Source organism: Salvelinus fontinalis, chromosome 8, assembly GCF_029448725.1.
Source record: "Salvelinus fontinalis isolate EN_2023a chromosome 8, ASM2944872v1, whole genome shotgun sequence".
Taxonomy (NCBI): Eukaryota; Metazoa; Chordata; class Actinopteri; order Salmoniformes; family Salmonidae; genus Salvelinus; species Salvelinus fontinalis.
In genome coordinates, this window is record NC_074672.1 from 24,140,636 (window position 1) to 24,151,943 (window position 11,308).

At 42.0% G+C, this 11,308-nt stretch overlaps 1 protein-coding gene and 1 long non-coding RNA gene across 3 annotated transcripts; one reads left to right on the forward strand and one right to left on the reverse strand.

The window, feature by feature from the left end:
• Positions 1-1,675: 1,675 nt before the first annotated feature.
• Positions 1,676-9,635, reverse strand: LOC129860910 (uncharacterized). Its single transcript, XR_008760479.1, has 2 exons — positions 8,506-9,635; positions 1,676-2,434 (listed from the first exon to the last, which is right to left on the reverse strand). It is a non-coding gene; the product is annotated as an uncharacterized LOC129860910 (long non-coding RNA).
• LOC129860909 (pre-mRNA-splicing factor SPF27) lies at positions 8,062-10,931 on the forward strand. Of its 2 annotated transcripts, none has more exons than XM_055931813.1 (7): positions 8,062-8,549; positions 9,060-9,152; positions 9,336-9,406; positions 9,558-9,719; positions 9,975-10,025; positions 10,193-10,273; positions 10,367-10,931. In XM_055931813.1, exons 1-7 carry the CDS (start codon positions 8,457-8,459, stop codon positions 10,491-10,493), a joined length of 678 nt encoding a protein of 225 aa, XP_055787788.1. In that variant the 5' UTR covers positions 8,062-8,456; the 3' UTR covers positions 10,494-10,931. The 2 variants fall into 2 exon arrangements, with proteins under 2 accessions (XP_055787788.1, XP_055787789.1); XM_055931814.1 differs by having other exon boundaries at positions 8,083-8,210.
• The last annotated feature ends 377 nt before the right edge of the window (positions 10,932-11,308 follow it).

The following is an 11,308-nucleotide window of genomic DNA, read 5'->3' on the forward strand; positions in this document are numbered from 1 at the left end:
AGGTCAGATGTTTCTTGTAGTTGGCCACCAGGTTTGCACGCATCTCAGGAGGGATTTTGTCCCACTCCTCTTTGCATATCTTCTCCAAGTCATTAAGGTTTCGAGGCTGACGTTTGGCAACTCGAACCTTCAGCTCCCTCCACAGATTTTCTATGGGATTAAGGTCTGGAGACTGGCTAGGCCACTCCAGGACCTTAATGTGCTTCTTCTTGAGCCACTCCTTTGTTGCCTTGGCCGTGTGTTTTGGGTCATGCTGGAGTACCCATCCACGACCCATTTTCAATGCCCTGGCTGAGGGAAGGCGGTTCTCACCCAAGATTTGACGGTACATGGCCCCGTCCATCGTCCCTTTGATGCTGTGAAGTTGTCCTGTCCCCTTAGCAGAAAAACACCAAAGCATAATGTTTCCACATCCATGTTTGACGGTGGGGATGGTCATAGGCAGCATTCCTCCTCCAAACACGGCGAGTTGAGTTGATGCCAAAGAGCTCAATTTTGGTCTCATCTGACCACAACACTTTCACCCAGTTGTCCTCTGAATCATTCAGATGTTCAATGGCAAACTTCAGACGGGCATGTACAGTGGGGCAAAAAAGTATTTAGTCAGCCACCAATTGTGCAAGTTCTCCCACTTAAAAATATGAGAGAGGCCTGTAATTTTCATCATAGGTACACTTCAACTATGACAGACAAAATGAGAAGAAAAAAAATCCAGAAAATCACATTGTAGGATTTTTAATGAATTTATTTGCAAATTATGGTGGAAAATAAGTATTTGGTCACCTACAAACAAGCAAGATTTCTGGCTCTCACAGACCTGTAACTTCTTCTTTAAGAGGCTCCTCTGTCCTCCACTCGTTACCTGTATTAATGGCACCTGTTTGAACTTGTTATCAGTATAAAAGACACCTGTCCACAACCTCAACCAGTCACACTCCAAACTCCACTATGGCCAAGAGCAAAGAGCTGTCAAAGGAGACCAGAAACAAAATTGTAGACCTGCACCAGGCTTGGAAGACTGAATCTGCAATAGGTAAGCAGCTTGGTTTGAAGAAATCAACTGTGGGAGCAATTATTAGGAAATGAAAGACTACTGATAATCTCCCTCGATCTGGGGTTCCACGCAAGATCTCACCCCGTGGGGTCAAAATGATCACAAGAACGGTGAGCAAAAATCCCAGAACCACACGGGGGGACCTAGTGAATGACCTGCAGAGAGCTGGGACCAAAGTAACAAAGCCTACCATCAAGCAAGGGCATTGAAGATGAAACGTGGCTGGGTCTTTCAGCATGACAATGATCCCAAACACACCGCCCGGGCAACGAAGGAGTGGCTTCGTAAGAAGCATTTCAAGGTCCTGGAGTGGCCTAGCCAGTCTCCAGATCTCAACCCCATAGAAAATCTTTGGAGGGAGTTGAAAGTCCGTGTTGCCCAGCAACAGCCCCAAAACATCACTGCTCTAGAGGAGATCTGCATGGAGGAATGGGCCAAAATACCAGCAACAATGTGTGAAAACCTTGTGAAGACTTACAGAAAACGTTTGACCTCTGTCATTGCCAACAAAGGGTATATAACAAAGAATTGAGAAACTTTTGTTATTGACCAAATACTTATTTTCCACCAAAATTTATAAATAAATTTAAAATCCTGCAATGTGATTTTTCTGGAATTCAATCAATCAATTTTATTTTATATAGCCCTTCGTACATCAGATAATATCTCGAAGTGCTGAACAGAAACCCAGCCTAAAACCCCAAACAGCTAGAATGCAGGTGTAGAAGCACGGTGGCTAGGAAAAACTCCCTAGAAAGGCCAAAACCTAGGAAGAAACCTAGAGAGGAACCAGGCTATGAGGGGTGGCCAGTCCTCTTCTGGCTGTGCCGGGTGGAGATTATAACAGAACTATGCCAAGATGTTCAAAAATGTTCATAAGTGACAAGCATGGTCAAATAATAATCATGAATAATTTTCAGTTGGCTTTTCATAGCTGATCATTAAGAGTTGAAAAACAACAGGTCTGGGACAGGTGGCGGTTCCATAACCGCAGGCAGAACAGCTGAAACTGGAATAGCAGCAAGGCCAGGCGGACTGGGGACAGCAAGGAGTCACCACGGGCGGCAGTCCCGACGCATGGTCCTAGGGCCCAGGTCCTCCGAGAGAAAGAAAGAGAGAAGGAGAAAATTAGAGAGAGCCAAGATTTTCAAAATGTTCATAAATGACAAGCATGGTCAAATAATAATCAGGAATAAATCTCAGTTGGCTTTTCATAGCCGATCATTAAGAGTTGAAAACAGCAGGTCTGGGACAGGTAGGGGTTTCGTAACCGCAGGCAGAAACAGTTGAAACTGGAATAGCAGCAAGGCCGGGCGGACTGGGGACAGCAAGGTGTCAGCATGCCCGGTAGTCCTGACGTGTGGTCCTAGGGCTCAGGTTCTCAGAGAGAAAGAGAGAACGAGAGAATTAGAGAGAGCATACTTAAATTCACACAGGACACTGGATAAGACAGGAGAAGTACTCCAGGTATAACCAACTGACCCTAGCCCCCCGACACATAAACTACTGCAGCATAAATACTGGAGGCTGAGACAGGAGCGGTCAGGAGACACTGTGGCCCCATCCGAAGAAACCCCCGGACAGGGCCAAACAGGAAGAATTGCTTTTTCTCATTTTGTCTGTCATAGTTGAAGTGTACCTATGATGAAAATTACAGGCCTCTCTCATCTTTTTAAGTGGGAGAACATGCACAATTGGTGGCTGACTAAATACTTTTTTGCCCCACTGTATATGTGCTTTCTTGAGCAGGGGGACCTTGCGGGCGCTGCAGGATTTCAGTCCTTCATGGCATAGTGTGTTACCAATTGTTTTCTTGGTGACTATGGTCCCAGCTGCCTTGAGATCATTGACAAGATCCTCCCGTGTAGTTCTGGGCTGATTTCTCACCGTTCTCATGATCAATGCAACTCCACGAGGTGAGATCTTGCATGGAGCCACAGGGCGAGAGAGATTGACAGTTCCTTTGTGTTTCTTCCATTTGCGAATAATCGCACCAACTGCTTGGCGATGGTCTTGTAGCCCATTCCAGCCTTGTGTAGGTCTACAATCTTGTCCCTGACATCCTTGGAGAGCTCTTTGGTCTTGGCCATGGTGGAGAGTTTGGAATCTGATTGATTGCTTCTGTGGACAGGTGTCTTTTATACATGTAACAAACTGAGATTAGGAGCACTCCCTTTAAGAGTGTGCTCCTAATCTCAGCTCGTTACCTGTATAAAAGACACCTGGGAGCCAGAAATCTTTCTGATTGAGAGGGGGTCAAATACTTATTTCCCTCATTAAAATGCAAATCAATTTATAACATTTTTGACATGGGTTTTTCTTGATTTTTTTGTTATTCTGTATCTCACTGTTCAATTAAACCTACCATTACAATTATAGACTGATCATTTTGTTGTCAGTGGGCAAACATACAAAATCAGCAGCGGATCAAATACTTTTTCCCTCACTGTACATTTTAGGTCAGTTACGATCACTTTATTTTAAGAATGTGAAATGTCAGAATAACAGTAGAGATTTATTTCAGCTTTTATTTATTTCATTACATTCCCAGTGGGTCAGAAGTTTACATATGTAACAGTATAACTTTACGTCGTCCCCTCGCCCCGACACGGGCGCGAACCAGGGAACCTCTGCACACATCAACAACGGTCGCCCACGAAGCATCGTTACCCATCGCTCCACAAAGGCCGCGGCCCTTGCAGAGCAAGGGGCAACCCTACTTAATGTCTCAGAGCAAGTGACGTAACTGATTGAAATGCTACTAGCGCACACCCGCTAACTAGCTAGCCATTTCACATCCGTTACACTCACCCCCCTTTCAACCTCCTCCTTTTCCGCAGCAACAATTGATCCGGGTCAACAGCATCAATGTAACAGTATAACTTTACGGCGTCCCCTCGCCCCGACACGGGCGCGAACCTGGGACCCTCTGCACACATCAACAACGGTCGCCCACGAAGCACGGTCGTTACCCATCGCTCCACAAAGGCCGCAGCCCTTACAGAGCAAGGGGCAACCCTACTTAATGTCTCAGAGCAAGTGACGTAACTGATTGAAATGCTACTAGCGTGCACCCGCTAACTAGCTAGCCATTTCACATCCGTTACACATACACTCAATTAGTAATTGGTAGCATTGCCTTTAAATTATTTAACTTGGGTCAAATGTTTCAGGTAGCCTTCCACAAGCTTCCCACAATAAGTTGTGGTGAATTTTGGCCCATTCCTCCTGACAGAGCTGGTGTAACGGAGTCAGGTTTGTAGACCTCCTTGCTCGCACACGCTTTTTCAGTTCTGCCCACAAATTTTCTATAGGATTGAGGTCAGGGCTTTGTGATGGCCACTCCAATACCTTGACTTTGTTGTCCTTAAGCCATTTTGCCACAACTTTGGAAGTATGCTTGGGGTCATTGTTCATTTGGAAGACCCATTTGCGACCAAGCTTTAACTTCCTGACTGAGGTCTTGATATGTTGCTTCAATATATCCAAATAATTTTCCTACCTCATGATGCCATCTATTTTGTGAAGTGCAACAGTCCCTCCTGCAGCAAAGCACCCCCACAACATGCTGCCACCCCTGTGCTTCACGGTTGGGATGGTATTTTTCGGCTTGCAGGCCTCCCCCCTTTTCCTCCAAACATAACGATGGTCATTATGGCCAAACAGTTCTATTTTTGTATCATCAGACCAGAGAACATTTCTCCAAAAAGTACGATCTTTGTCCCCATGTGCAGTTGCAAACCGTAGCCTGGCTTTTTTATGGCGGTTTTGGAGCAGTGGCTTCTTCCTTGCTGAGCGGCCTTTCAGGTTATGTGGATATAGGACTCGTTTTACTGTGGATATTTATACTTTTGTACCTGTTTCCTCCAGCATCTTCACAAGGTCCTTTACTGTTGTTCTGGGATTGATTTGCACTTTTCGCACCAAAGTGCGTTCATCTCTAGGAGACAGAACACGTCTCCTTCCTGAGCGGTATGACGCCTGCGTGGTCCCATGGTGTTTATACTTGCGCAATATTGTTTATACAGATGAACGTGGTACCTTCAGGCGTTTGAAATTGCTCCCAAGGATGAACCAGACTTGTCGAGGTCTATATTTTTTTTCTGAGGTCTTGGCTGATTTCTTTCGATTTTCCCATGATGTCAAGCAATGAGGCACTGAGTTTAAAGGTAGGCCTTGAAATGCATCCACAGGTACACCTCCAATTGACTCAAATGATGTCAATTAGCCTATCAGAAGCTTCTAAAGCCATGACATCATTTTCTGGAATTTTCCAAGCTGTTTAAAGGCACAGTCAACTTAGTGTGTGTAAACTTCTGACACACTGAAATTGTGATTCAGTGAAATAATCTGTCTGTAAACAATTGTTGGAAAAATTACTTGTGTCATGGACAAAGTAGATGTCCTAACTGACTTGCCAAAACTATAGTTTGTTAACAAGAAATTTGTGGAGTGGTTGAAAAAGAAGTTTTAATGACTCGAACCTAAGTGTATGTAAACTTCTGACTTCAACTGTATGTATATATATATATATATATATATACACACACACACATATCTCAGTACCAGTCAAAAGTTTGGATACACCTACTCATTCAAGGGTTTTTCTTTAGTTTTACAATTTTCTACATTGTAGAATAATAGTGAGGACATCAAAACGATGAAATAACACATGGAATCATGTAGTAACCAAAAGTGTTTAACAAATCTAAATATATTTGAGATTCTTCAAAGTAGCCACCCCTTTGCCTTGATGACAGCTTTGCACACTTTTGGCTTTCTTTCAATCAGCTTCATGAGGAATGCTTTTCCAACAGTCTTGAAAGAGTTCCCACATATGCTGAGCACTTGTTGGCTGCTTTTCCTTCACTCTGTGGTCTAACTCATCCCAAACCATCTCAATTGGGTTGAGGTTGGGTGATTGTGGAGGCCAGGTCATCTGCTGCAGCACTCCATTACTCTCCTTGGTCAAATAGCTCTTACGCAGCCTGAAGGTGTGTTTGGGGTCATTGTCCTGTTGAAAAACAAATGATAGTCCCAGTAAGCGCAAACCAGATGGGATGGCGTATCGCTGCCGAATACTGTGGTAGCCATGCTGGTTAAGTGTGCCTGGAATTCTAAATAAATCACTGACAGTGTCACCAGAAAAGCAGCACCACACCATCACACTTCCTACATGCTTCATGGTGGGAACCACACATAGAGAGATCATCAGTTCACCTACTCTGTGTCTCGCAAAGACACAGAGGTTGGAACCAAAAATCTCACATTTGGACTCATCAGACCAAAGGACAGATTTCCACCGGTCTAATGTCCATTGCTCGTGTTTCTTGGCCCAAGCACGTCTCTGCTTTTTATTGGTGTCCTTTAGTAGTGGTTTCTTTGCAGTAATTTGATCACGAAGGCCGGATTCACGCAGGCACCTTTGAACAGTTGATGTTGAGATGTGTCTGTTACTTGAACTCTGAAGCATTATTTGTTAGGCTGAGATTTATGAGGCTGGTAACTCTAATGAACTTATCCTCTGCAGCAGAGGTAACCCTGAGTCTTTCTTTCCTGTGACGGTCCTCTTGAGAGCCAGTTTCATCATAGCACTTGATGTTTTTTGCGACTGCACTTGAAGAAACTTAAAAAGTTCTTGAAATGTTCTGCATTGTCTGACCTTCATGTCTTAAAGTAATGATGGACTGTTGTTTCTCTTTGCTTATTTTAGCTGTTATTGCCATAATATGGACTTGATCTTTTACCAAACAGGGCCATCTTCTAACACTACTGATTGGCTAAAATGCATAGAGAAGGAAATAAATTCCACAAATTAACAAGGCACACCTGTTAATTGAAATGCATTCCAGGTAACTACCTCGAAGCTGGTTGAGAGAATGCCAAGCGTGTGCAAAGCTGTCATCAAGGCAAAGGGTGGCTACTTTGAAGAATCTCAAATATAAAATATATTTGGATTTGTTTCACACTTTTGGTTACTACATGATTCCATGTGTTATTTCATAGTTTTGATGTCTTCACTATTATTCTACAATGTAAAAAACAACGGAAAAACCCTTGAATGAGTCGGTGTGTCCAAACCTTTGACTGGTACTATGTGTATATATATATATATATAAATTGCAAGTGAAATGTCCACCATACACTTTTTTTTATAAATGTGCGCATACTAAATATGAGTGGTATTCATTCATGTCTCCACTACTGTCACCAACAATATATTTTTATATTTTATTTCCTAATGGCATGCTATTTTTGTGGTAATTAGTCCTAATGACCTGATCCAGGGTTTCCCAAACTCTGCACATTTTGGTTTTTGGCATAGCAGTACACAGTTGATTTCAAGTAAACATCAATATTTTATCATTTGAATCAGCATTGTACTGTTAGTGCAAAAACCAAAACGTGCACCCCTTGGGGTCCCGAGGACCGAATTTGGGAAACACTGACCTAAATAAACTATTACATAATGAACACGAACTTCAGGATGCAAATTATATATTATTACTAGCTATGTTGCATATGAAAAAGTAATTTAGATAACTACTCCAGTGTGTAGGGGGCGCTATAAAACCAAAGGCCACCATCAAACGCCAATGGAAAATATGTTCAGGCTCCCGGAAGACAGCAGGAGCGAGAGGCCACAGATAGAACAATGAGACAGATCTTTCACCGCATGTATAAATGTGATGCATCCGTTGGCGTTTCCACTCACTACCAAATATGGAACGTGATTGATTATGGCCGACATTCTGCAAATGTTCTCATCGATTAAACATTTCATCTCGATACAGTTTTCTGTTCCCAAAACTAGAATATGTTATGAACAGAGTGGACTAAGTTTAGTAGACTTTACCTTTTCAAAAGTTTTTAAAAATCGTTAAAAGGAGTGCAAAGGCGAAGTTATTGTAGTTATTTTAGTTATTGCACACGCGCACTTCAAAGGTGGCGTTCCCTAACGGAAATATGCAGATATAGGCTACAACGCGCCAATAGGATCTCACAAGCTCGTGTTAAACTCGGCCCACATCCTTGCCTGTTCTCCCCTCTATGACTAATTTGTTCCCATTGAAAACGGCAGGCTGTAATTTATCTTGGTTTAGTTATAAAAATCTTCGGACTGGCCACGTTGTTAGGATTCCAGAAATTAGCACAGGTACAAAGTCAAAATTGGCTATATCGTAAAAATGTATGAAAACGAACATTTGCCTTTTGATCATAATTTAAGGTTGGGGTTGATGTTATAGCAGAGTGGTTAGGTTTAAAATGATAAGACAACTTGTATACATGGCGGGGTTTATGACTTTGTGGCTGTGGTAACTAGTGACGACCGCGTTGTTTTGCTGCCAAAACAACTAGTTAGTTAGCGGTGCTAGCTAGTAAACAAACAACTGAACTGAATATGTCTGGAACTTCATCAGTAGCTGGTGAAGTATTTGTAGATGCCCTACCGTATTTTGACCAGGGTTATGATGCAGCTGGCGTCAGAGAGGCGGTAAGTGTCTGCTCCATAGGCATAGTTATCAGTTGCTAACTAACGTTCGCTAGTCTAGCTATAGTTAGCTAGCAGGCAAGTAACTGACATAGTTAGTGCAATCAGTCCCTTACCTAACCGTAACCATTTCACATGTCAACTTTATTGGGATGGCAACCATTAATGTACTGCTGGTGTACCATAACACTATCAGTGTGATCGAAGCGTAAGAGCGTCTACTAAGTGACTAAAATCTCAACGTAAAATGGGGTGATGTCCCAAGGACCTATGATAGACATGAACAAGCCACGGAAGCAAAGTAACGCTACCAGGCTACTGTCAATAATAAAAGCATTATCTTGCTAATCTGGTCGTTTTAGAATCATGCCTCAAGCAACCGCCATCATCGGCTAACGTACAATAACATACAGTAGCTAGCTATGTCACCCCTCAAAGAGGTACGAGTCTAGCTAGGTTAACGTTATTATAGTACTATGCTGTCTGTTCATATGCATTCATTTCCATACACAGGCAGCAGCCTTGGTAGAAGAGGAGACTCGCAGATACAGACCTACAAAGAACTATCTCAATTATATACCCACACCTGATTTCACTACCTTTGAAGTAAGTATCACTTACACAGTTCCACATTCTATTAAAACATAAAGCCATAAATGAATATGCACATAATGTCATGCTGTAATATGCTTATGGATTTAGACTGACTCACTGTCAACTGTGTAATCTATGATGCTCTACAATTACATTATGTGAAGCAAATACTCATGCTTATATATCACCCATCAGACTGAAATCATGAGGAACGAGTTTGAGAGGCTAGCAGCCCGGCAGCCTCTGGAACTTCTCAGCATGAAGAGGTCAACCCAGTCTACTCTTTTGCACATGGCAAAAACAGTCCTGTTAAAAAATATTGATAACATTCAATCACCCATTCAGTTCTAACGTGATGCATTTAAACCCTTGTTGTCCCGAGTGTACACCCAACTGTTTTATTTTTCACCTGTGCAGATATGAGCTTCCAGCTCCATCGTCAGGGCAGAAGAATGACATCACTGCATGGCAGGACTGTGTGAACAACTCCATGGCTCAGCTGGAGCATCAGGCAGTGCGCATTGAGAACCTGGAGCTCATGGCACACTATGGCACCAACGCATGGAAGGTCTACAATGAGTGAGTCAGTGGCTGCTGCCTGTGCACAGTAGAGGTCTTAATTTATCTTAAAGTCGGGGAGAGAGTCACAGAGAACAACCAAACTGATTTTACTTAACAAATTTGGCTCGATTAGTGATTTAAATCGGACAGGAAAGAAGATCCTTTTTAAAAATAATAATAATAATTTAACACATGCTTGTCCTGAAGAGTAAAGTATAGGTTCACAGGAACTTTTTGACATTGCCTTAATATTGGTCATTATTTCCACTACAGTAACCTGGCCTTTATGATTGAATTGGCTCAAAAAGAACTACAGAAATGTAGGTAAGTAAATGGTGTGAAAACATTCCATTACGATTTACAAGTCATGTATCACATTCATGGTTAGCTTGTTTAGTTGTAGTTTTGGAAAGAGTCTGACACAAACTGTCAACAAGCTTCTGCATAAATGTTTTTTTTAACAGCCTTCTCTGTTTGTGTCATTTTTGCAGAAAGCAGATTCAGGACTTGAACTGGCAACGAAAGAATGATCAGCTTGCAGGCGGGGCCAAGCTGAGAGAGTTGGAGTCAAAGTCAGTTCTGTAAATGTTGTATTTTTCATTAATGTTCTCTAAATGTGGTATGATTGTCAATGATTTTTAAATCCTTGCTATCTCTCGTAACAGTTGGGTGTCCCTCGTAAGTAAGAACTATGAGATTGAACGTGCCATTGTCCAGTTGGAGAATGAAGTTGGACAGCTCAAACAGCAACAGGGTGACGAGAACAAGGAAAATATTCGACAGGACTTCTAGAACTCAAGCCTTGTGCGAGACCCCTTCTACAAAAAATAAAATGTTAAGCTTGCAGCTGAGAACCAACATGAAAAGAAAAGGACTCCAAACTTTCAGAAGAACATATTTGCCTTGGCTCCACAGTTTCTTTACATTAGTGTCAGACGGTGACCATTGAAAAACCATGGGCTGTGTAAAGAGCTTTTTCATTGTACCTCGAGATCACTTAAGTGAACTCTGGTCAATTTTTAAATGTTTGTCAATTTAAGTAGTTCTAAAATGAGGTAGAGTTAAGCATAACTAATGATGCTGTCTACCAAATTAACATGATTTCTTCCCATATAGACAAGTACCTGTGCACAAAAACATGCTAGCATGTTTAGAACATGTGTGATACATAAGGTTTTTGTACATGTAAATAAAGAAAATACACTTATAATAAAATTATGTTGAAACATGTGTGTTTGTTCATGGATTGGTTATGTCTGCTATCAAAAGTACTACCAACAGATGGGCCCTGGTTCTTGCCTGTAAAAAGCCTGTCAGTGAATATTAACCTAGTTTAAAATGAGAAGCTATAGAGCCCCAGAGTGGAGGTGTCATAATACCAATAAAACCTGGTGGTCAAACGGAATTGGTTCCAATTGTAATTTCACCATACATTTTTCCCAATGGGGGGTTTTAGAAACGCTTAAAATAAGGGCTGTGTTTCGTGTAGGCATACACTGGTGTGATTATTTAATAACCATGTAAATCTCGAACAAGGTGACTTATCAGTATATTAGGCTCTATTTACTCCTGATTCGAAAATGCTAATTAGCATGGAAGTAGACATC

Bases quoted from the DNA above. Each gene is read 5' to 3' on its own strand.
- LOC129860909 (XM_055931813.1), top strand. From the start codon at position 8,457: ATGTCTGGAACTTCATCAGTAGCTGGTGAAGTATTTGTAGATGCCCTA. The intron at 9,407-9,557 runs GTCAACCCAGTC...TCACCTGTGCAG, and splicing joins GAACTTCTCAGCATGAAGAG to ATATGAGCTTCCAGCTCCAT. The intron at 9,720-9,974 runs GTGAGTCAGTGG...TTTCCACTACAG, and splicing joins GCATGGAAGGTCTACAATGA to TAACCTGGCCTTTATGATTG.